At 36.8% G+C, this 24,625-nt stretch overlaps 1 protein-coding gene across 4 annotated transcripts in view; it reads left to right on the top strand.

The window, feature by feature from the left end:
- Nucleotides 1-24,286, top strand: part of DLG5 (discs large MAGUK scaffold protein 5) — a 97,165-nt gene extending 72,879 nt beyond the window's left edge. The window contains exons 17-34 of one of the 4 annotated variants that reach the window (XM_077183268.1): nucleotides 2,667-2,805; nucleotides 4,576-4,720; nucleotides 5,220-5,341; nucleotides 6,398-6,487; nucleotides 7,712-7,880; nucleotides 10,880-10,957; nucleotides 11,603-11,765; nucleotides 12,646-12,779; nucleotides 13,357-13,521; nucleotides 13,894-14,077; nucleotides 14,996-15,144; nucleotides 15,450-15,620; nucleotides 15,943-16,139; nucleotides 16,856-16,999; nucleotides 17,187-17,314; nucleotides 18,078-18,187; nucleotides 19,937-20,046; nucleotides 22,444-24,286. In XM_077183268.1, the coding sequence (XP_077039383.1) occupies nucleotides 2,667-2,805; nucleotides 4,576-4,720; nucleotides 5,220-5,341; nucleotides 6,398-6,487; nucleotides 7,712-7,880; nucleotides 10,880-10,957; nucleotides 11,603-11,765; nucleotides 12,646-12,779; nucleotides 13,357-13,521; nucleotides 13,894-14,077; nucleotides 14,996-15,144; nucleotides 15,450-15,620; nucleotides 15,943-16,139; nucleotides 16,856-16,999; nucleotides 17,187-17,314; nucleotides 18,078-18,187; nucleotides 19,937-20,046; nucleotides 22,444-22,547 (2,502 nt within the window). In that variant the 3' untranslated portion in view covers nucleotides 22,548-24,286. Of the gene's footprint in view, nucleotides 1-2,666; nucleotides 2,806-4,572; nucleotides 4,721-5,219; nucleotides 5,342-6,397; nucleotides 6,488-7,711; nucleotides 7,881-10,879; nucleotides 10,958-11,602; nucleotides 11,766-12,645; nucleotides 12,780-13,356; nucleotides 13,522-13,893; nucleotides 14,078-14,995; nucleotides 15,145-15,449; nucleotides 15,621-15,942; nucleotides 16,140-16,855; nucleotides 17,000-17,186; nucleotides 17,315-18,077; nucleotides 18,188-19,936; nucleotides 20,047-22,443 lie in introns of all 4 variants that reach the window. The other 3 variants (XM_054637581.2, XM_077183270.1, XM_077183269.1) reach the window with 3 other exon arrangements.
- The last annotated feature ends 339 nt before the right edge of the window (nucleotides 24,287-24,625 follow it).

Here is a 24,625-nt window from a genome sequence, read left to right as displayed (position 1 = left end):
CACCCAGCAGAAAGATAGTGTTCTGCTGGGCTGCCATACCTGGGGTTTTAATGCTGCTTGTTCGAACATCTGGGCTCTTGTATGTTTTTGACAATGTGAAAAGACATAAATAAAAACACAAAGCATCAGCTTTAGAACAACTGAAAATAGGGTTTCTGAAGTTTTACTAAGTCAGATTGGTTGTCCAGATCACTGTACAATTTAATGAACAATGTTGTACCACCCATAATGTTGGGTTTTTTTCAAGTCTTTCAAGGTGTCAAAATAATTTTGTGCATCTTAGCTGAAATTCAAAGGATGTTAGGCCCATTACACTATAAAGGTAAACTGTTTATTAGAATATGACACATGCTCAAAATCAGCATATAATTTGTTAGAATAAACAACCCTGCCAAGAAAATGGTGGGCCATGTCTTGACAGAGTGGATGGAAGAAAAAAATTTTTTGTGCTCTGGGAAGGACCTATTTAGATGAGTGCATTATGTAAAGTGACATAATCAATAATGCTATTTCAGGTCCACTGCCTCAGATTTGCTCAGCTGGCAGATAGAGGATTTTTTTTTTTTTATTTTCCCACTAAAAACAGAAGTTCATACAAGTGTTTTTTTTTTTAATGTAATTACATCATAATGACTTAGAATTTCATATTCTTTTCCCATACTTGTTTATACCTGGGTAATCCTACCCTGTTCACAGAGTTTTAGAAGCAATACAGATGGCAGAGCTGAATTGGAAGTAGTGCAGGATAAGAGCCATATTCTGCAAAAATACTGGTATAAGAGAGCACCTGGCAGGTTTTTATGCCTTTGTTTTTTGTCTGCTTCCATTTTGTTTTGTCTTCTATTTCTTATGCATTCCCAAACATTTTTAGGGAAAAATAGTTATGGAGAGCTTTAGACCTCTGTGTAAGCACTGCTCAGCAAAAGAGGAAAGCATACCTCTATTACCAGCACAATCAAAAAAACCATGGTCCATAGTAGCTACTATAAAGAACATTAACTCTGTCCCAGCCAAAACCAGCACAACAAATGACTGAAAAGCATAAGAGTTTAATTTTGTAGCTGTAATCAGCAGATTTGGTCTGAAGAGCATTATGGCTGAGAATAAGGTCACAAGAACCTCACTGCATGAAGTGAAGGAGGGCATATTGTGATCTCATATTTTAGCATGTGTGTAACAACAAAACAAGATCCAGATACGAACACGTTTGAGTAGGGGGTGATAGTCCCATTCTTCATTGTAGTGCATTGTCATGGGCATATGCACAGCCTGGGTTATAATTGTAGTAATGTTTGTATGGTGAGTAAAGAGTTGCCAGTTGTGACAAGGACACATGTAGGTGGGGGCTTATGTCCAGGAGATTTGTTAGCTGGAACAGAGTGGGTGGTTTTGGCACTCGCTGTTGAAGAGACCAAAGGGTACATGGGGACATATTGCACTTGCTTCAACATGCTGCCCAAGCTGTGTTACAGGTGGCAAGGTAGGTGTTGGTTTGAGGTAAAGAAGAAAATTATATCATAGAATTACAATGACTTTGTTTTGGTTTGGTTTGGTTTTTTTTTAAGGTTACTTCATGTCTTTGTTAATTTTTGGTTTTAGGATTAAGTTACAACTAGACTCCATGGTTCTTTTTAATTTTTCCTCTCTGTCCCCTGTCCACCCAGAAAATAGGCAGAGCTTTGTAACTCTGAAGTTGTTGGCCAGAGAGCACAAGTGATACTGTGCCTCAAAATGTGGGCATCAGTCACTCTGAAAATTGTTTTCAGGTGGAATTGCCCTTGTCTGTGGCAAGGTGTTGTAATTTTGCTTAGATGTGTATATGCACAGTTAATTTTGTGTACTTTCATAAGTTGATAAATTTAGGTGTGCCTTAATTCCTGAATGGTAGGTGGAACAATTACTAGTGCAGACATGAAAATGATCAAGTACTCGTTGTAAGAAGGCCCCTCTGCCTTTTTGAGTCTTGGTGCTCTCGGTAATTCTTCATTTAATTAATACTGTTATCATAAAAACTTTAAGTACCTTTTCAATAATTATTTTTCACTTTTTTAATGCATCAGTCACATATTTCCTGTTGTACATGTCAAATGTGTGGATGCTGTGTGCTGAGCCCTGCATTTGCAGCTCTCCTGCATCACTGTCAATGTCTGAGCTGTTTTTATATATGTTCTTAACTCACCAGTGTCTACTTGCTATATACAGAACAAAAGTTGTGAAGAAGAACTTGTTGTTCAACAGCAGGTTGAATTGCTTGTTGAAAAGAGGTTATTCCACACGTATCTGGAAATGCAGGCTTAGAGGAAAATGCTTTCTGGCTTATTAGCCAGATTTTCTGTAGCAAACACTTGTGACAATAGCAGCTGAAATATCCTGTGAAAGTGGAGAAATGTAACGGTATGCTGGGTGTTTCATTGATGTAAAAGGTATCAGTTAAATTGCAAATATTGGCCAAAGAAGATTAGAAAATAATAAAAAATAGTACCAAAGTAGGATGGACGAAAATGGATAGAAGGACATCATTGAAAGACAAATATCTAAGAAGCACTGTGGTGGCACATTCTGGAGCTGATACTTGAAAGTTTGATGTTGCTTATAGTCCCACAGTTTGGCTGTTTTACTCTTTTGAATCTCTAACTTGCTGTAATCAAATTTCTGTGTTCTTGTAGGTGCAGAAATATGCTCCAGCTAGTGAGGAGCATCTGTCTCCAGAGCTACAGGAGTGGGCTCCATATTCCCCCAAACGTTCTGCTAGGCACAGCGATGGCTTTGTGCCTGCTGCCTTATACCCTGGCAGCATGTCAGCAGGTGAGTGGCACAACTCCAGACTGCTTTCTAGGAATGCCCCAGGCACTTGTCCACATTGGACAATACTGGGGATTAGTCCTGTTGAGTACAGAAGAAACACGACCTACCAAACCTGTTTCCATGGTCTGTTGTGGTCTGAACATGGTGTGCTCAGTTTTTGGACTGTAAAGAAGAATCACTAAGGAAGCTGAGCAACCTCTGGCTGAAGGATCTGTGTTTCAGCAGTTTCTGTGCAGAGGAGTTCTCAATACATTAGTGCAGGACAAAGTGTAGCCCTGTCCTGTAGGAGGAAAAGTGAGATTTTCAGTACTTTTGAAAGTAAATGAAGGTATCCCAGGGTTTAGCTGCTTTATTTCTGAAATTCTTCCAAGGAAAAAATCTGATATTCAGGCAGTGAAACATTATGTTCTACCTGTTGGAAGCGTTTGGGGTATCTAATGTTGAGTGCCCACACTGGCTGTGATCTTAATTGAAGTGAAAGGTTAAATGTGAGTGTGTTTGAGATATTAAGATACTGAAAAGGGGACTCACAAGAAGCTCAATATATTCCAGTATAACAGTAAACAGCATCTTGTCTTAGTTGATAGAGCAGATTTTGGTATTGAAGTTCATGTTAGCAGGTTTTGAATTGGCACTGACTAAATGGAGTGCTTAAGGAGGTAATTAAGATATTGTATGCTAGTTAATTTGTAAAGTCAAGAAGCATTTGGTAAACGTGTTTTTAGATAGATTGCTCAGTCTTTATTATCTAGTTTTAGGTTTCAGTTTTCAGCAGTTGTATATTAAATTTCCAATCCAGTGATAATGATTTTTAGGGGTTTATCCTCTCTTCTTGTGAAGCCCCAAACTCCTCTAAGTTCTGGAAGATTTTATTCTTACTGGAGAACATGAAGGTAATAATCTGTGTATCTGGAACAATGGACAGCTTCAAGCAATGGTGCCCCAATCAGTTGAAAACACATGCTCAAGAGTAGCTCAGGCCAAGAAGCTTTTGCTCTTCTTTGATTTCTTTTACTCTTCTCTCACTTTGTCTCTTAATTGCAGTAGCAATAGTATTAAAAGTATTATGTTTAACCTTGTAGTTAACTTTTATCTTAGCATGATACTTTTGCACAATAACTGAGTCAAGTCAAACTTACTGTAGACAATTTTAGACTATATGAGTCTATGTCTTGAAATTTTTGCTACTGTGTTCTATGCTACCAACTCATTTAAGAGGAAATTTCAAGTTAGATTTCTGTTTAGTACTGAAGGATGAATATACTTAAAGCAGCTTGAGTAATAAATTTCAGAAATAAATATTAGATTTTAAAGTTACGATAGAAGTGGGACTCTTTGAGGCAACAAAAGAGAGGAACCAGAAAAACTATAGCTGCAGTCAGTTCAAGTGCCAAATAAAATCTTGCATGCTGGTTGGCTGACTAAATTCTGAATTTCTATTCCTCGTTAAAAAATTTGTCTACTTGAAAACAGAAAATCTTTTATTTACTAGCACATATTAAAATCATATTCTGTGAATGGCTTCATTTTTGATAATATAATCCACTTTATTACTGACTCATTACAGAATTATAAAGAAGATTTTAAACATGCATGTATTATCAAAAAGGTGTCATATGGTGCTTGATAATGTATTTGTATTATAATATTTTTATTTATCATACATGTAAATGTTAAAATATGTAATTTATAAAATATTAAGGTATATTTTAAATCTGGACTTTATATGCTAATAATGCTGATAAGAATATGCTTCTATCATTGAAGCAGGGACAGTACCAAGAAGCTTAGCACCGTGTCCTGCAGTGACTGCTGTCATGAGAAATCCAATCTATACTGCCTGGAGCCATAGAGTTCACACCAGCAATTGCCCATCAGTTGCCAGCCAAATATGTCATCAGCATCTGCATCCCAGGTGTTTTAAAATTTATGTCTCCCTAAAATTTTGTTTTTGTTAGGGTAAAATTGCTTCTAGCAGTTTGGTAGAGTGTGGAGTGAAACATGCTGCTGTTGTGTGCTATTTTGATCCAGTGCTCTCAAAACCATTATGGCATATAAATGATGTGCCAGTTGTTTCCATGTCTTTCAGTGACTGATGGATTAGGTTTTCCTCTGCCCCACTGACTGATACTGACCAAGAAATTAATTTTTTTAATTAACTAATTTCTAATTTTTTTCTTGTCACTGCCAAAACAAACAAAGCTTTCTTCTGTTTTATAGTACTTCAAGGCTATTTTTCTTCTGGCTTCCAATAATTCATAAAATGATGGGACAATGTAGAAGTGGAAACAAAAGAAGCATTCATTTTACTCAGTACATAGGCTAACCAAAATTTTTTGTTGGCCAGTTTCTGTTTGCTGAGGTTCTTTGCCCAGTTCTAACTGTTGCCCTATTCTGCTTCTCTTTTGATGTAGTTCCCAGCATCAAGGTCGCCTGAGTTTGGACCTAAGTCATAAACACTCCAATGACTACTCTGAAAATTCACGTACAAGAGCATCTCATGGCTCAAATTCATTGCCATCTAGTGCCAGACTTGGTAACCAGCTTTTCTGATTTATTTTCTGTGGGATTCCTGTGTACTGGAGAAAATGATAAATGGAAAACTCCTTAAGTACCCACATTATGGGATTGTCTTGGCTGGCAAAGCCTAAAGGCTTAGGGTGTTCCTTTGCTTCATTTCTTGTGGGTTTATAACTAAAGGTGTTCACTGGAAGTTGCTGTGTTTAATTTCTTCTTGACAGTCTCTTTGAAATGGTCCCTGTGTGTGAGGGATTCTCCTTTCCATGCCTGTTACTCTTTAAAAGTATTCTTAGAGAGTTGGGACACAGGGCCAAAGGCTGAGGCTCAATGAGCTGGTGAGAAGGAAAGGAGAAAGCCCCTTGAACAAAAAGTCAGATGACTAATAGCCAAATGTAAATTGTACTCTTGGAAAATAAAGTATACTTATGTCTAGTTGATGGACATGTAAATATTTTGTTATGCCTAGCTTAATGATAGCAAAGCAAATGGAAGCAAATGCATGCTTTATAGCAGTAGAATTTTAATATTTTACATTTATTTAAATTTTTAATTATGTAATAACTGGGGGTTTTAAATGTATTTGTGTTCCTGTGTTCCATCAAATACTGAGTAGAGCATGGTGGATTTATAAGCACAGCAAAAAGGGGTGTAACAATTTGCAACCAGTATCAGTGATGTTGTATTCATCCAAGCAGAATGCAATCAAAGTACTTTAAATGCCCTTTGCAAAGTCCCATGGATTCTTAGTGAACAGAGATGTTTGGTTCTTGCTTGGACTTGGAGTAAAGTTTAATTTGGTAGGAAAATACTAAAAATATCTTTTCATACAAGAATGTACAGTGCATATATACTGTGTACCTGCATTGTGTTCTGTTCATACTGACTGTGTAATCAAGATAATTTGCTGTAATTGTGATATTCACATTTACGAGGGTAATCATCAAAGCTTTTGCCTTGATCATTTAGAGGTCACTTTAATGCTTATTGAAGAAGTACAATCTAAATGTACTTTTTTGTTAATTGTAGTTGCTTTTACTTTTGTCCTTTTAATTTTTCCTTGTTTTAAAAATAGGTTCTTCAAGTAACTTGCAGTACAGAACAGAACGAATTAAGATCCCTTTAACACCAAGATATCCAAGGTCCATGATGGGCTCTGACAGAGGTGAATTATTTTAGTAATTTTAATTATACTCTTTTCATCATAACCAAAACAAACCTTGCAGTTGTTAAATCAGGTTGTGCCACAGTCTAAGTAGGACAATTTATTAAGGTTACAAAATCTGCGTTTTGCCAGAGAAATGTTAAAAAAGAAAAGAAACTTTCTAGTGGAAGTTGTTTTTTCTGATGGTTGACTTGAGTACTGGCACACTGAGTAAAAGTGCAGACAGATGTAAGAGTAAGCATTGCTGAATGTTTTGTAGTTGTTGTTTCTTCTAGAATGATGCCTTGAAAATTTTAACAGTGAGCTGACATGCTTTATTTTTTGTTTCTTTAAATATATGATTTGCTTACTGTTGTATCACTGATTGTAAATTATACTTTGAAATGCAGTGAAAATATTTCAGTACTTCACTCAAAATTGCCTAGTGGAAGATGTTTAAAGACAAGAAGTGGTTGGAGTGCTGTAGAATCAGGAGTTTGCTGACAGCAATCAGCAGCTCTTTGCTGCCATCATTGCTCAAATGTTCTGCAGCCTTAATGTATTGTGTGCAGTGCTTTCCCTAACTGAGCCAAGAGATTTCTGAAAAATAGCTTTCATTTGTGATTAATAATTTGAGGTTTGTTTTCTGTAGCTTTTCAAAGGGAGCAAACTGTCAGGGCACTTGTTCTATGGATTACTTAGGAAGGCTACAGCCAGGGTCAAGATGCAATCTAAGTCATGTCAAGCTTGTTTGACATTTCAGAGCTGTTTGACATTTCAGACATTTCAGTAGGATGTATGCTTGACTTCTGTTATCTTTTTCAGGTGTCACATAATGTACCTCCTATGTAAAGGGAATGGCTGCACATTAAATATTTTATTTGAAAACAAACCTACAGATTAGATTTTTGTTTTACTTCTTTCCTGTCTTTTATTTTTCTTTAAAATCCTTTTCAGACATGCTCATGGTGTAGCTTGTCTGTAAGCTTGTCTCGTGTTGAAAATGGCAGTCGTTGTTTGCACTTGGAGAGGACAGGTTTAACACAGAGTCATTAAGGACAGTGAGTTTGCACTGTCTGAGATGAGTTCCCTGGTCTTCCTAAGCCCCTTACATGACTCATAAATAGTGAACAGTCACTCCTCTTTCTTGTCTCAGATGTGTGTGGTGTCTTTCACTGTGTCTGGGTAGATCTGCCAGCTGTGACAGATGCAGGACACTAACACTCAACTGTTGCCTCTTCCTAGGCTCCTTGTCACACTCAGAATGTAGCAGTCCCAGCTTGATAACTCCTCCCCAGTCACCTCTTAACTTGGAAACGTCCTCCTTCACCAGCAGCCAGTCTCAGAACTCCCTTTCTACATTACCTAGGATTTCCATTAGCCCCGTATCTGTCGGAGAACGTAGAAAAGATAGGTAAGGCCCCCACATTTTTTGTTTATGATACCAATGTGTCTGAGGAAATTTTGTGTGTTTGTTTATTAGTCTGAAGGAATGTGAACATTTAATTTAAATGAAAAACGTGGAGATGCAGAAGTGCATCTCAGGTCCTGTTATTGAATGTTTGTTTCTTTAGAAAGTATGTAAGACATCTTTTTGTGGATTTTAAGAATAGGTGATTTCATAAAGGTTTTGTTTCTTCCATGTTAGACCAATGGTAACACCAAGTAAGAGCTGTTTAAATTTGAATATACCCTTTCAGTTCAACTACTTCACATGCTTATTTATGATAGCTTTGTTCTATACTCTAGAAATCTAAACAAAATTAAGACGTTGTAACATCTGATAGCTAAATATCAAGTGCCTTAGCATGGCAGAATATGTGCTCCAACCACTGTGCCTTGTTTCCATATAGCCAGATAACATGAAAAAGTAAGCACATAACTGTAGAAGAACAGTACAGATGCAGTTTTACTGCAAACAGTACAGAACATAGACAGATGCAATTTCACTGCTCTGACTGATCCCTTTGGCTGTATCTGGACCACTGCTAGTAATAGCATTCAGTATATGTGTATGTGCTTGCAGAATTGGAATCTAACATGACAGCTTTCTTAAAAACATGTGCTTTGTGTTTAATGACCTTATATCTCACAATGAATATTTCAAAGATACATTGCTTATAGTATCAGTCTTGGACATCTGTTTTCATTTTATCCTGATCTGGTTAGACTGAATATATGAAAAGGTTTACACAAATTCAAAGCATAGAACAGTAAGACACAAATTTGAATCAGACTTTCATTTCCTGTAAAGCAGCTAAATGCCATTCTGGCAGTGTAAAAGAGCTCTGATGTGTTGAAATAGATGAGATTTGTCAACTTCAAGACCCTTTTGTATGCTTAATTTATGTAAAAACACTGACCATAAAAATGTGAACGATAATATTGTGAGGATATTCTGTATTTTAACTTTTCTGATGGTAATAAAAAGTTGTTCATAAAATGTTACGTGAAACTTTTCTCTTGTTTGAAGAATTTGTGACTAAGTTACTGTGGCATTTATAGAATGTCTTGTATACAAAGAACAGTGTTATTTGAAAGGAAACATAAAGACGTTTTTGTGAATTTACATTCTTACTTCAGTGTGACACTTGTACTACATGTGCTCAACTTCTGTTCTCGTATAAATGTTTCTCTGATTGTCACTTGCAAATTCCTAGTGTCTTTTCTCTTTCCCATGACTAATGGATGTGAGTGTTCAGCTGAACAAGCTGGGGTTTTGGCAGTCTGTATCTCTGTGTCTTTGAGCACAAGATACATGTTCTGGACTCTGGGAAATAACAATTTTTGTTATTGTTGATCTTATTATTGAAGTACATCCAGGTTCCAGCCCCATTGCTCTTGCTGTGCTTATGTGTAAACCATAGTCTGAATTGATTTTCTAAAAAGAGTATAATTCTAAGGTTTGGTGGTGGGTTTTTAAAGCAAAACAAGCTATTAAACAGTTCTCAGTTTAGGAAAGTAGCTACTTAAATCTATCCTAAGAAATTTTTAAATTTTGGGGTGTTGTATAAGCTTTGTGTTTCCCACAAAATACAAATAATTCATTTGGCCTTTCCCCAGATAAAATTAATAATTAAATAGATTTTTAAAAAATTCAATGTTTCTATTTGTTCTGTTGATTTTAATTTAAATTAAAATTAAAAGATCTCATCAATAAGGACTTTTCTCCTCTACTCTGTGTCTAGTGATTCTGGCATGCAGTCTGAATATTATAGAGAAGTGCTTCCCTTGATTTTGATAAAACTGCTTATCAAATAAAACACCTTTTTAATGTTATCCTTTTTTACTTTATTAGTGCTTTGCTGTACAGGCATAATTATCTGTCATTCTGTTCTTACTAGAATTCTCAGATACATTTGTATAGGTTTGATTACTTCTTACTCCAATCCGAAACAAGTTAAAAATGTGTGTGGTAGATGAAAAAGCAGAAAGGTACAATAAACAAAGCTCCAAAAGATGCAGTTTTAGTTTTTAATGCAGAAATAGACCTTGGTAAATTTTGTGACAAGAAGAAACTTCACATAATATTGCTTACGCGCTCTTAAGTGAGTGAAAAAATGATCAGTTTTCTGCAAGTTATCAGAATTTAGTTATTTAGGTTACATGCAAAAAATGTGAGCATCAGTAATAAGTTCACTAACTGGGTAAGCAATTGCCTTGGGCATTACCTCTAATGGTGATGTGAGATGGCTGAATTCCAGACTTGCATTCGTGTCAGCAGCCACTAGTTTTTATCTCACATGCATTAATAAGCTGGCAAACTATTGTGCCTCTGCTGCAGAAGGCTACCAAAACGATCCCTTCAAAGACTGGCAATATGCACAGTTATGAAACAATGTCCCCTTCCCTCTGTCCCCAGCCCCAAATCCTACTTTTCCCAAAAATACCCGTCCTCAGCCTTGCTCGTTTTGGTGGTAGTGAGTGAAGTGCAGTTAACTCTTCTGGTTTCTGAAAAGCACAATAAAATAGTTTAAGCAGTTGGCACAATTTAGCTAACATCCATATGGCAAAATGAAATGCTAGGAAAGAAAACATTCAAATTAATGCATGTCAAATGCAGTATAGTGGTATTAAAATAAAAAATACAACCACACCTGGTGCCCAAGCTATTTCATTTGCACTGACCTCAACTGTTAATGCCTGGTGGTGCTTCTTGCTGTGTAGACATTTTAAAGTAGTATAATAGTGAAAACCACGACTTTTTAGAAGGCTACTGTTGGTTTACGCACATCATGGATGGATCAGCCTCTTTTGTACTGGTGGATACATCCCAAATATGGGGGTAGGAAAGGGGAATGTATCAGGGTATTCTTTTGTATAAGCCTTTTTCTTGTTATACTTACAAGTGTCTCACTTCTGTTTGTCTTGTTCTAAGTGTTCTTGTCTTCTCAAATCTTCTGCATCTTTCAGATATCTGTTCCGTAATAGGTCTTTTCTGAGAATCCCTGTGGCTCCTAGGCCTAGGTTCTCATCACTAAGGAGTTTGAGGTTGGCCTGATCTAAGGTTGTCCTTCTCGAGCAGTATTGCGCACTTTGTGCTTTTTTTACGTTTGGATAATTGCCCTGAGGAGAATTTGCATGGTAATTGTAATGCTACCATGCAAACTGCTGTCCTAATGGCTTGAGTTTGCAACTGCTTAATTTTCATTACTAATTTGTGTTTCCCAGCATACAAATATGAAATATTATATTTGTGCTTTGTTGTCCTTTGGTTTACCACCTTACTATTCATTATGTTTATTTTCACTGGCAATGAAGACTCCCAGCATTTGTATTTGTAACATACCCTTCTGGAATATGGTTTTACAATGACATATTATATACAGTGGTTCAATTACTTTCATATAATATGCGTCTGGAAGCTTCTTTCCTATCAACTTCATGACCATTCTATTTATAATTCATATTTACCATCATTTTTGGAGCAGTCATGTACCTGGTGTACACTTACTTCTCCACTGTACATTGCATGGTGATAAAGGAATGCATTTAATTACTGGGGCTTTTTAAGTAACTGTTCAAAGCTGTTTTATTATTAAAGTTCAGACAGGCATAAATGTTGCATGTAACTTTGGTATTGTGGTGGTTCAAGTGCAATTTTTTCCAACTGAGTTTTAAATTTCTTTTTAAAAGGCCCTACATGGAAGAGCCACGCCATGTTAAAGTGCAGAAGGGTTCTGAGCCACTCGGGATTTCCATTGTGAGCGGAGAAAATGGTGGAATATTTGTTTCTAAAGTAACAGGTGGGAGCATTGCCCATCAAGCTGGCCTTGAATATGGTGATCAGTTACTGGAGGTAATTGTTTGCTTCCTATTGCTAAGGTTTAGTAAATCAGCTTGTATGACTGCAGCCGTATCTGCCTTCCCCAAAACAACTATGTTGTGAAACTTTGTGCACTGTGAGATGTAGCAAAGGGTACACTCTATTGTAATAGTTCATAATCGTGATTGTTGTGACGTTTTCAGGGTTTATCATAAAAATAATGTCTTTTCATGGTATATCTTCATCTTGTCTTATATAGATGTAATTAAATTTTAAGCTAGTTAGTTTTCATACTTAATCTTAAACTTCAGTCCCAATCCCATACTCTGCCTGGTAAGGGGAGCACATTTTCAAGCAGCTGGCTTTTACCAAGGTTCATGTTGTTGTTGCTGTGCCATATTCTTAGCTAAGATACCTGGTTAACAATTATTTTTGAGGCTCAATGATGTTTCTGCATACTGTGTTAGATAAACACATGGAGTAGCCTTTTGTAAAGTACAGAACTGCTTTGTAAGTGTAACATTGTGTTAAAGTACCTTCTGTTGCACAGTGTGTTTCTGATACTAAAATAGACTTGAATAGATCTGAATTTCTTGAAATTCTGAATTTACTCATATTGGTGATCTGAACCAATTTGTATCAAATCATAGCACAGCTCAGAATATATATGTCTTTTAAGAGTGAAAGTATTGTTAAAGTCCTTGTCAGATTACAAAATACTTGAAAATTATGATGATTCCTTCCAAGGAGTAAACCCTAGAAAATCACTGTATAGCAACATTTTCATTCTCCTGTTTTCTCTAGTGGGAGTAAGGGAGCATTTAGACATTACACTAATTAGGACACTGAAAGAATGAGCTTGCTGGTTTCCATTTGCAAACTTGACATTCTGGTTTGTGCAATTTTCCCATAGTTTAATGGAATTAATTTGAGAAACGCTACAGAGCAACAAGCTCGACTAATCATTGGGCAGCAGTGTGACACCATCACTATTCTGGCTCAGTATAACCCACACATGTATCAGCTTGGCAATCACTCACGGTCAAGGTAAGGCTGGCTAGACCTGGAAAAACACAGCTCTCCTGTCCACATAATTATTTAGCTGATAGCTGACTTCTGTACACTTAATATGTTTGCTAATGTGAGCACACATGTGCTGGTAAGTGTGATTGCTTTGAAAAAGAATGTGTGAATGCATGTTTGTCAAAAGAAGAATGCTGGATGCATCAAAATATATTTTCTCTTCTATTTGGGCATAATCCCTAAATATACTAACATAAAATCCAAGATGACTTCTTCCTAGGATTATGAAACTTTAATACTTCAAGTATTTTTTACATTTTTTTTTCCAAAATCAGAATTTCCAATATTAATTAGAGAAGGCAAATGACCTGGTGAAATTACCCGTTCTATTTTGATGCATGATCGCACTTCAAAACAGAGCTTTGTCTTTCTCATAGACTTATGGTGAACATATGCTTTTTGGCATGCCCATTTGAGTTATAGGGTTTGGGTTTTATCTCTGTTACTCTAAAATTGACTTACAGCCAAATTAAAAATTTTGAGTGGAAAATATTTGGCATTAACCCACCAGTCTTCTCTTTTGTTGTTTTACCTGTCTTAGTTCTCGCTTGGAGCCTGTGAGTAATCATTCCACCCCCCAAGGCAGCGGAGCTGCAACGCCTGACAATCATTCCGTGATCGACACTGTGAGTGAGCAGGACGAAGGGACAATGACACCCCCATCCAAACAAACCACTCCAACCACAAGTCCCCGGAATTCCTTAAGGTAGAGAGGGAAACTTCTGTCTTAAAGGAAAATAAGTGGTCATGACTGGGATATGAAGGGTATTAAATCAGGAAGTGTACTTTGTGAATGCTGTGTCTGGTTGAAATAAGTCAGCAGAAAAGTTAAGTGGACCCCAGGATAGAAATGTACATGCTTTCAGACTGTTTCTGACACATGGGGTCTGCAAGGAATGAAGAAAGCTTTCTGCAAGATTGGTTTAGTTGGAAAGGTGCTGTTTGTTGAAGACTCTGTCTGCAGGTGACCTATTCCGAGTAATATTTCTAAAAATATACATTCTTCAGATGGCAAGTTGATTTTATGCATGGCAAATTTTTCAATTCTAGTACAGGTGTTATTTCTTTCTGTCAAAAGGGGCCCTGTGGACACAAACAAAAGGACCCCTGAACCTAGAATTGTTGTTGTTAAAAAATCCCAAGTTGATCTTGGGATCCAGATATGCGGTGGAAACCTGTATGGAATATTTGTCTCAGATGTAGATGATGACAGCCCAGCAAAAGGACCTGATGGACTAGTTTTGGGTGACATGATACTTGAGGTAAGCACTTCAGAAATGTCTACAGTGTACTGACTAATGGCTGGGATGGCATAAAGAGGGAGGTGCCAAGGGCTGTGCTGTCCCACAGTGAGGAATGTTCTGTGAGTGTGGGGTTCCTGCCCCAAAACCCAGGTAGGAATGGTCAGAAAGCAAACTTGAGTTTTGGCTGCAGCACATGAGCTGGATGATGTGAGCCTGGAGAACTATCACTGTTGATAGCACAGGATGCCCTGAAGCTGGAAGGACTCACATATGTCTACCTGTAATTACTGACTGCTCCCTTCATCCAAATGGGAAGCTTTGAATCCAATTGCTGTATGTAGGAGAAAGGCAAGGATGTGAAAGACACTGTGAAACAGACCAATATTGATCTTACCACTATGAAATTCTAAAGAGAGTTCAGGGAAAAACAGGTATTGTGTCTTTGACTCTGCTTTTTGTATCTGAAATGAGAATATTTATCTACTTGTCAAGACTGTTAAGGTGATAAACACACATCTTTTTGAGCTTTTCAGATACAAGTGAGCAGTGAGACTCTCCCTTTGAACTTCTAGTATCCAGATTTTGCTTTGTAATCATGTTTGACTTCCTTCAGACCACTTGCTATCCCTAAAAATACTAGGTTTTTTTTCAATGTGAATTTTGAGTCTCAGCTTACACTTGCACAACTTTTTCAAGTGCTCTCTCACAGTACCTGTCTGCTCTTCGCACTTGAGTTTTTTGTTTTGCACTGTAATGTCTCAGTCTCTTGCTAGACATTTTAAGGTGCAAACTGTACTTGAGATTCAAGTGACAAGACACATATAGAACCTGCAAGTGAGAAAAATAAACTAATTTTGCGTGTTTTACAAGCTCATCTACTTCTATGGCTTGTTGAATACAATTTCACATCTAAAGGTTTATTTTTGTGTTTTGCAGTATGGGTCCATTGACATGCGAAATAAAACAGCTGAGGAAGCTTATCTTGAAATGTTGAAGCCTGGAGAAAATATCAAAATCAAGACTCAATATAGGATAGAAGAATTTAACAAGATAAAAGAGCTTCCTGGAGATGGATTCTACATCAGGTATTTGAGCATGACTGGTAATGACAGCATAAGGCTGTTAGGGTAATATGCTGATAATATGCATATGAGAGAGAGGGAACATAATTCTGGCCATGTTTTTTTAAATTTGAAATTTACTGATTTATCCAGCTATTCCCTCACAGCAAGTACACAGTCAAGTATAGCAAGTCTCTCTCTCACTTTTCACTCATGTGTTCCTGAGATGTAGAGCATGCCACTAATCTGTTAACTTCTTTCAGAAAAGGTGTGTTCTTCCCTTGAGTTGATGGAGAGCAGATGCAGAGCCTGTTTGTCTTCCTTTCCAGAGCACTTTATGACCGTGTGGCAGAGATGGAGCAGGATTTAAGCTTTAAGAAAGATGACATTTTATATGTGGATGACACTCTACCACAGGGAAATTTTGGTTGTTGGATGGCTTGGCAGCTGGATGAGAATGCTCAGAAGCTGGAAAGAGGACAGATTCCCAGTAAATACATGTAAGTGACCTCAATTACAGGATTCGTCTTTAAAAAGTATTTGTCTTTACAAGTCTGACTAGTGAGATGTGATATAAAAGAGTTGCTTCTGTTCTTTTTGGAAGATTGTAATTCTTAGATATGTCATTTTAAGGATGGCATACTTTAATATACATTGAATTAAATATATTGCTGTATCAAGTTGGTTTTAATGCTGCTAAATAGTAAACTAGAAATGACAATGTCCTGGGACACATAAGGCACAGCATCACCAGCTGTGATACTGTCAAAAGTATCAAAAATATAACTTTAAATACCAGCCATTTTGTCTGTTTTATTGTAGGATGGATCAGGAATTCTACAGGAGACACAGCATGTCTGAGGCTAAAGATGAAAACAGTTCATCTAAGACATTGTCAGCAGCAGCAAGGAGGTCATTCTTCAGAAGAAAGCATAAACATAAGCGGAGTGGTTCCAAAGATGGAAAAGATTTATTGGCTCTGGATACAATCAGTACAGACTCGATTCCTTTCTTGGATGGCAAGTACCTTTGTTATACTTGAGAGGGTTTTGCCTTTACTTCTGTTTCATTTTTAATCACGTGTAGCACAGCACAACAAATAATGTTAGTTTCTAATTGCTCTGAATACAAATGGTGATCGTTATCTCTAATAAGAATTTTTTTTTGGTATTAAATTACAAGCCAGTGTGTTTCAAAATACTTTCATAATTTCTTCCTGGACCTATTAGCATTACTATTTCATTTGGAGAGGGAGATTCTTTTTGATGCATAGTTTTGATCTTCCTTTCAACCATTTAATTTCAGTCCAGGTTGCTTAGTCTAGACAGAAATCCTGTGCACCACTCAACATCTTCACTTTCATTTGTTCACTCCTTTAGAAAAATCACTCCTTTGGAAAAATCATGTTGGTTACAATACTTACTACCTTCTAAGAGCTCAACAAATCAAGCCAGAGATGTCAAATGTTGTGTATTGTTAACAATTTTAGGGATGATTGGGGAAGGTGAGGAGTTCAGTTTTTTTAATTGAACATTAGTTTCATTTAGAAAAATGTTTAGTTTGAGTTATCAAGTGGAGGAATATCAATTATGACTGACCATATTTTGTGTTTGTCAAGGGCCCTTTGCCCTCCCTTGCAGAGGAGGTCTTTTAATTCCTATAAGGATGCTTCTGCTTTTTTGAGGAGTGCCTGGAAATGTACGTTTTTACAAATAAATATTTTCTGTGTGTGTAGATTCTGCAAGTTTGGCTTATCAGCGTGTCCAGAAAGTGGACTGTACCTCCCCTAGGCCTGTCCTTATTCTAGGACCTTTACTTGATGCTGTGAAAGACATGCTGGTCAAAGAATCCCCTGGCAAATTTTGCAGATGTCCCCTTGGTAAGTATGCCAATACAGCTAATTTACCCATACTTAGAATGCACAGTAGCAACATCAGTATAAATCAACAAAATGACAACGCGAAGATGGATAACACCCCAAGAATCTGAATTTGCAGACATTGTCTTCTTAGCCTTGTTCTGTGCCTAAGGAACAGTAATGAAAGGAGATCTCTTGTGTGCAACAGAGGTTATGAAAGCTTCCCAGCAAGCCATTGAGCGGGGTGTGAAGGATTGTCTGTTCATCGACTACAAACGGAGGAGTGGACATTTTGATGTGACAACTGTAGCGTCAATAAAAGAGATAACAGAAAAGGTGAGTCTATTTTAATGCTGTAGTTCTTTGTACAATTTACATACTTATGTTGGGGGTGGAAATTATGTTAGCAGTGACATCCTTTAAGATATTCAGGGAACTGTTCCCCAGGTTGCTAAATAAAATAAAACTTACCTTACTTTTGCATGTGTTTATTTAAAATGAGCTCACCTTTATAGAAACTGGAAATGTTCTTGTTCTGTTACAGTATTACTAAATAAAGTTAGAAATAATGTTCTTAAATTCCATCCTCTATCATCTCCAGAAAAAGGACTTAATTTTTTAAACTATTCCATTTAATGCAGTCATATAGAATATAAACATCATCATAATCCTGGAGACAGATGTTACCTGAAGTCTGTTCAGTGCTTACAGTTTTCAATCAAACCACATGGCAAGTCCTATTAACACGTGTGTTTGCTCATGATTTCTGAAAGAGAAAATTAATAGGAATATTTAAACTTTGAAAAAGTGTAATGCATATATTTCAGTCGAACTTTTCATGTCATAAGTTCTTCAAGTACCTTTTTTTTCTATCAATGCATGCTTTTGGTACTATGAATGCAATTTCTTGCAGTTTTTCATCTTTTATCTTTTGTTATAAATCCTTTGGGTACAAATTGCTCAGTAGTCCCAAAATGCTATATGTATGGCAAAACTCTATTGGGTTGCTATGATTTAAGTAGGGGAAGAAATGGGGGATTTGCATGTGTGCTTGTGCTCTTTAACTGAATGAGTGTTTTGCATTTACATTTGATCTTAGGATTGTCATTGTCTGCTTGACATCGCTCCTCATGCCATCGAACGGCTCCACAGTGTTCATATCTACCCTATTGTAATTTTTATTCGCTACAAAAATGCTAAACAAATCAAGTAAGTCTGTGAGGGGTATAGTTCAGGGATGTTTATTCTACCTTAAAATAAGTCTAAGTTTACCTTTATTGTTTATTTCATCCTAGTCATGTTAAGTCTCTTAGGACAGCCACAGAGATTGGCTCAGTTGATCAGAGCCTGGTGCTAATAACACCAAGGATGTGGGTTCTATCCCTGTATGGGCCACTCGCTGATGAGCTGGACTCAGTGATCTTTCTGGGTCCCTCCCAACTCAGAACATGCTGTGATTCTGTAAAATGGGGAAAATAGTCCTTATAAAATCCACTGTAAGGTATATGGTCTTAAATTCATTTGGATTGCATGACAATTAAGTAAATCTGTCAAAGAAATCCATGGAGACCAAACTGAATGACCTCTAGGAGGATCTTTCCTGCTAACCTTGCAAGACTGATACGGGTGTGATCCATTGACATGTTGACCATGACAAAGAGCTGTTCTTCATCTTCTTAAAAAGGCCAAGAGTATGGATGCAGTGCCAATTGATTCATAGCCTCAGCTTTCCCACCTTCATTCTCCAGGAAACAAAGCAAGGGAAATCCCCTTTTGCCACATAGTGCATATACTGTGGTCTTCTCAGGCTGTGTTCTTTCAGTAATTGTGAAATTCCTTTTTGAATATAGCCAGGAGCAGAGCACAGGATGTGCAAATGCCAGTCCCTCCCCTGATGTTTGAAAAAGCCTTCACACATTTTGATAGATTGATTTTGGCAAGAAGGGAAATAATCTCCCAATGTGAATATTGAGAAACATTTTGCTAAGAGATCTTATACTTGTGCTGTCTTTGTATCTAAAGTTGAAGACTTCTTATATTCTTAATCTGTAGGTAAATTAGACTACTATCTATTTCATAAAGAAGATAAGTATCACTACTTTAAAGTAGAAACAGGATGTAGAGCAATGAGATGTATTTCATTTCCACTATATGATTGTGTGCTTAAATGATAAATGGACCTGTCATGTTTTGACCACCTTTGGAAGTGAAATTGTCACCATTACAGCTGTTTCCTTTTTTTGGAAAGAAACAATGGTCAAACTAGTCAAGCAAGGATTTCTGGCAGTCATCAGTATAAGTTGCAGTGGCACATTTTGTCTGCCTGTTGTGTGCAGCAAAAGTTTGTCCAAACACACTTTTCGATATAGCACAAGCTCTATTGGCATTCTGTGAAATGCACCGCAGCAATGGTAGGCTAGTTTAGTAATTACGTTTTTAAATAATTATTTTGGCATTTGTATTTCTGTTTTTTCATCTTTTATTTTCAAGAGCTTGTATAATAGAAAAAGACGCATCTCAAAAATGTGTCATAGATATGATAACATGGAAACAGTAAGTTTACTTGGTGCTCTTCATAAGCCCTTAGAAGAGTGATGCTTGTGCCCAACTTTGTGTAAGGAGTACTGGCATGTATATGAGATGATGATCCAATTCATATGAACTAGAAAAACTTATATTCCTTCTTCATCCACTGCCTCCCAGTCTCTGAAACTTTAAAGAAATACCATCTTGGTCTGAGAGCAAATAAATTTGTTAGCACTGAAATGGGTCCTGATGACTGTTGATGCTGCTGAGACACAGTAGATGGCACTCTGGGCCTATGAGTCTGCTTGCATGTGACTTAGCCTTTCCTATTTGCCTGAATAGAGGCACTCTTCAAGTCATAAAAAAAATTATTCTTATACAAGGTGTTTCTTTTTTTTTTTTTTCCTGGTTTTTTTTTTTTTTTTTTTTCAGAGAGCAAAAAGACCCAATCTTCCTGAGGGACAAAGTTACACAAAAGCATTCCAAAGAACAATTTGAGACAGCTCAAAAAATAGAACAGGAGTATAGCAAGTACTTTACAGGTTAGTATTTAATAAAGCTTTCAGTAGGAACACAGTGGTAATTTAATCCATTTGAATTTTAATTCAAAAGATCAATGTCCTTTCAATGAGCACCTTTTTTTTCATTCTGCCTTCCCTTTTATCTAACTCATGTTCTGTTGTTTTATTTTACCAGAAGAGGAAGTGTCAAGATAAAAATCTCCTTTGTTCTGAATAGTAGAATCTTATGACCTAAAGAGGTTCTGAAAAGGTTTTATTACTAGCCAGTAGTATACAAACTATGGTCAAGATTTGATGATTTGACATAGTGTTGTCAGTGTTATACCATGTAAGGAGTAGAAGGGTTTTCTAAATTGTAAAAATCAAACAAAACAACAGAAACCCGTGGTAGTTTAAACCAACAAATGAAGATTGCCAAAGGTCCGTTCCAACCTCAACCCTTCTGTAATTGTGCGATTTTGATTTGTGAGACATACTTTAAATGTTTCAACAATGGAAAAAAAATTATCCAAGGTTTCTTGAGCATGCACTGGAATTTGGAATAATTAAATTCAACTTTAGAAGCCTTTTTAACTTCATAAAATTATGAAATCAATCTTGCATTGTAGTCTTTTTACTAGAGAAAAAAAGCAAACGGTGTTTGGAGATTCTCTGGTCACTTCAGAGTATATTTCCATGTGGTTCCACGTACCTAGAATTGTATCCCCACTCTTTTGAATGTATCTTGATGTTCATGGCAACAAAATTTAAGCAGAAGAACAAACACCTTAACTAGCCAAAACCTAACTTTTCCTCCCCTGAACAGTGGGATTCTTAAAGAAATATTTTGAGGCATAATTGCCAAGTGCAGAGAGACAAAAGGGTGTGTTTAGTTTAGAGCTCTCTCAGTGGATCCTGAGAGAAGTCATGTGTTCTCAACAAAATGTTATATAATAGCCATACAAATGCTTTTTACATGGTGCATACTAAACCTACAGAGAACTTGACATGCACATGGCCAAATTACATCACCACGTGTTATCTTCTGCTTCTTGTTTAGGCATTTGTGGCATTTTAGTTTGAGCCTGACAGTGGAAGGGGCACTCAGTCTAAGAGAGTTTTATGTGTGTCCTCTCAGATGCCCTGTGGGAAGGGCCTCCTTCTGTCGGTGCCTCTGTGCAGTGGGCTCCAGCTGTCATCCACACTTCCAGATGCTGGTAGTCAGAGAGGGTTGGTGTTCAAATTGCACTGACATTGAAGCTTGTTGAAGTTTTAATACTGTACATGAAATAAGCCTGTAGATAGCATGTAGATAGATAGAAGCATGTTGTAGGGTTAGTCATGGAGCTATAGGTCATACTCTAACTACTAAGAGCTCTTTAACTACTTCACCGAGTTCAGTTTTGACTAATGATTTTCAAGTTAGCTTTGTTTCCTCTACCAAGTTGTGAACACAGTGTGTAATCTGAATCACTTCTTGCCTGCCATTTGTCACTTTTCATAGACCTTTTCAGTTACTGTGTTCTGTATCCAAAGTCACCTGACATCATTAACTGTAGTATATATTGCAGAGCCAAGTATTATATATTTATGTGACATCGTATTTTCTTTTCTCAAAAAGAAAAATTATGCCTTAAGCTGTGTAAGACTTTCCATACTTCTTCAGCATTAGTGAATTCAGTATTTCAGCTGTAGCCAGAGGCTTTGCTGGCTGTAATATTTCTCAAGTCAAAAAGTTCCTCCATTTTTATGTATTGAAGACAGTATGTTCTCCTCTCATGTGCCAGTGGTGGCATTTTACTTTTTATGCTTAGCAAGGGTAGAATAAAAGGTGTTCATTTATCTTGTGAATTGATTTTCAGGGAGTTGCTTGCTGTTGGTGTTTAGTTCCTTGAATCTGGTTGACGATAAGAATTGGAGTAGTAACCACTGCTGTTTTATTTAGCTCAGCGATCTGCGAGCTGCTCATAATTTACTTCTAATATTTGTAAATAGTGTCTAGTTGCTACAGCTATAGTCTCTATGTATATTACCCCGTAAATATAAAACTCTTAACACCACATGTTGAACAGAGAAGGTTTATTATAACAGGTTCTGACCATCTTTAGACTTAAACTTTGCCACTTGATGCCTCTGAAAATAGTACATGGAGGCCACTTACAAAACAGTTGTCTTAGCTGATTATAGCCATCAGTTCCTTGACTTCCCTGGATTGTTTTAGGAGCTAGCAGAAGAAACTGTGCATTGAATGCTTGACCTCTTTGCTCTGTTTATTTTTTTTTTTTAATAGAGACATGCATCTGTCAGATACTGAGTTGACTTGCTTAATTCTGATCTGTTGATAAATACTTCAGAGATAAATGCAGAAGACTGCTCTTGGTAATTGCTCATAACTTTTTGTTCCCATCTCATTTGTATGTGGGGCTTCTTTTTCTGCAGGCATTGTCCAGGGAGGAGCCCTTTCAAGCATTTGCACTCAGATTATGACAACTGTCGACCAAGAACAAAACAAGGTCCTGTGGATCCCAGCTGGCCCACTGTAGATTTATTTTGCTGTGAAACTACTTTCCAGATGTAAATAACCAACTAACTTTCTACCCAACGGACTCAGTTCATTTCTGTCCTGATAAAGATATCCATAAGTGATTTCTGTTTTGTGAAGGGGAATGATAACACTGAACACACGAGGACCTGACGAGGCATGTGGGAAGGGCAGATCATCACTTCACCGAGCTTGTCTCTCACATCGTACATGCACACGTGACAGGTCGTCACGAGGGTGGTGACCTGCGTGTACTTGTCCATGAGTAATGAATTTAACAATGCTGCAAAACCCTGTAGAATGACACGTTTACAAAAACCTTTTCAAAGTATTTGGTTCTTGCTGTTTACTTGAATGTCTTTGTTTTGTTCTTTTTTTAACTCTGTGTCCTTTCACTTAATGAGGTAACTCTCCAAAATGGAGTGAAATTTCTGAGAACGAGCGGACGGTTCATGCGCAATGTGACTCTTAGTAACAATTTTGACCATTTCTAAGCACGTTGTTGATTTGGCAACCAGGTAATAATGTGGGATTGAATCGGTACGTCTTGGGAGTAAGCTCAAAAGGAAGTACGCTCCTACACAGGGCAGACCACTGTTTGTATCCTGTCAATGCTTGTCTGTCAAAGATAGTTTCTTGTTTTATGCATGAAGCTAATATTTAAACATCATAATGTATCTAAGCAATCCAAGTTTAACATGTGTTGACAAATAATAATTCTTGGTTGTTGGGCCTGGATTAAGTAGAGGTGGGGTAGAGTTATAAACTAGGCCTAGCATGCTGTGTTCTGTCACTTTTAGATACTGTAAATATGGAAAGCTTATGTTGGTGCAATTTTGCAGGGTAATTCTTAAGCTTTGTACTTCAGTGTGTAGCATTCACATAGACTGTTTTTATTTAAGAGCTGACACAGTTTTAGGGCTTTGGTTAAAAGCCTTTAGAAAGGTACTAGATTGTTAGTGTTTTCACTGTCAAAAAATAAGTGATGGTTTAGTTTTGGTTGCAATACTTATTTACCTGTTGTACCAAACTCTATTATATCGGTTCCCTTTTTGTTTTTTTGCACTTCTGACTCTGTGTTCCTAACACAGGTTTTGTACCTGTTTCTTCTGTCTCTTGTGCCATGTTTCCTGAGTACTGTATTTTAATTGTTTTTAAAATATTATTTGAGTAGACCTGCTTCTCAGTCACTGTTTCTAACATTTCATTATGTAGGGTATCTAATTTTACACTACAGGCTGTAATTTTGCTTCTGTTTGCAGCTTTTATAATTAAAAAAAGGGATTCTTCTTGCACAGTTCTTCAAGAAAGATCTGGTCCTAAATTTAAATTCTGTTTTACAGTTGGTATTTTATAGTTCAAAATACTTCTTATAGTATTTATGTAGTTATACACTATATACAGTATTCTGAACTATAAAAACATCTAAAATATATATAGTATTATACCATACTATTATAATACTGTATATATAAATTAATAAATATTAAATTGAATGGATTAATTAGTAGTTAAAGTACTTCTCATGGTGAGGGACAGAAGTTGTTTTTTGTTTATCTCAATTTTTTGTTTGTTTTGTTTGTTTTTTAAAGTCCGAGATCCTAGACTCCAGTGGTACAACTGAAACAGACAGGTACTGTTCTGACATGGATTTTTCTGTACTACAAGAAAATGTCACTTTGTATCAAAAAAAAGTTAAAGAAACTGATTACTAAATAAAGGTCAATTTCTGTAACTTCACTTGTGTGTAACGGGTGCATAGAGCTCCTGCTCTTCTTAACTCTGTTTAGTTGAGTTCTCATATCAGGTTTGAAATTTTGACTAAAATTGGCATATCCACCTGATAGTTTCAAATACCCACCCTGAGAAGGAGTTTGTTTTGTGCTCTTGCCTATGCTTGGATGCATAAATACCAGAGATGTTCACAAACTGTAGGACATGAGAAGTTAGATGTTGGTTTGTGTTAACATTTTCAATGTTCTGGCCCATTGGTGTTAGGGATTTCAAATGGAAATGCAGTTGATTGGATGGAGGCTTTAACTGAAGGAGTCTATCACTGATATTTTCAAGGGATTGTCA

This window comes from Agelaius phoeniceus, chromosome 9 (genome assembly GCF_051311805.1).
Source record: "Agelaius phoeniceus isolate bAgePho1 chromosome 9, bAgePho1.hap1, whole genome shotgun sequence".
In the NCBI taxonomy this organism is placed as follows: domain Eukaryota; kingdom Metazoa; phylum Chordata; class Aves; order Passeriformes; family Icteridae; genus Agelaius; species Agelaius phoeniceus.
This window is presented reverse-complemented; position numbering and strand designations above follow the sequence as displayed.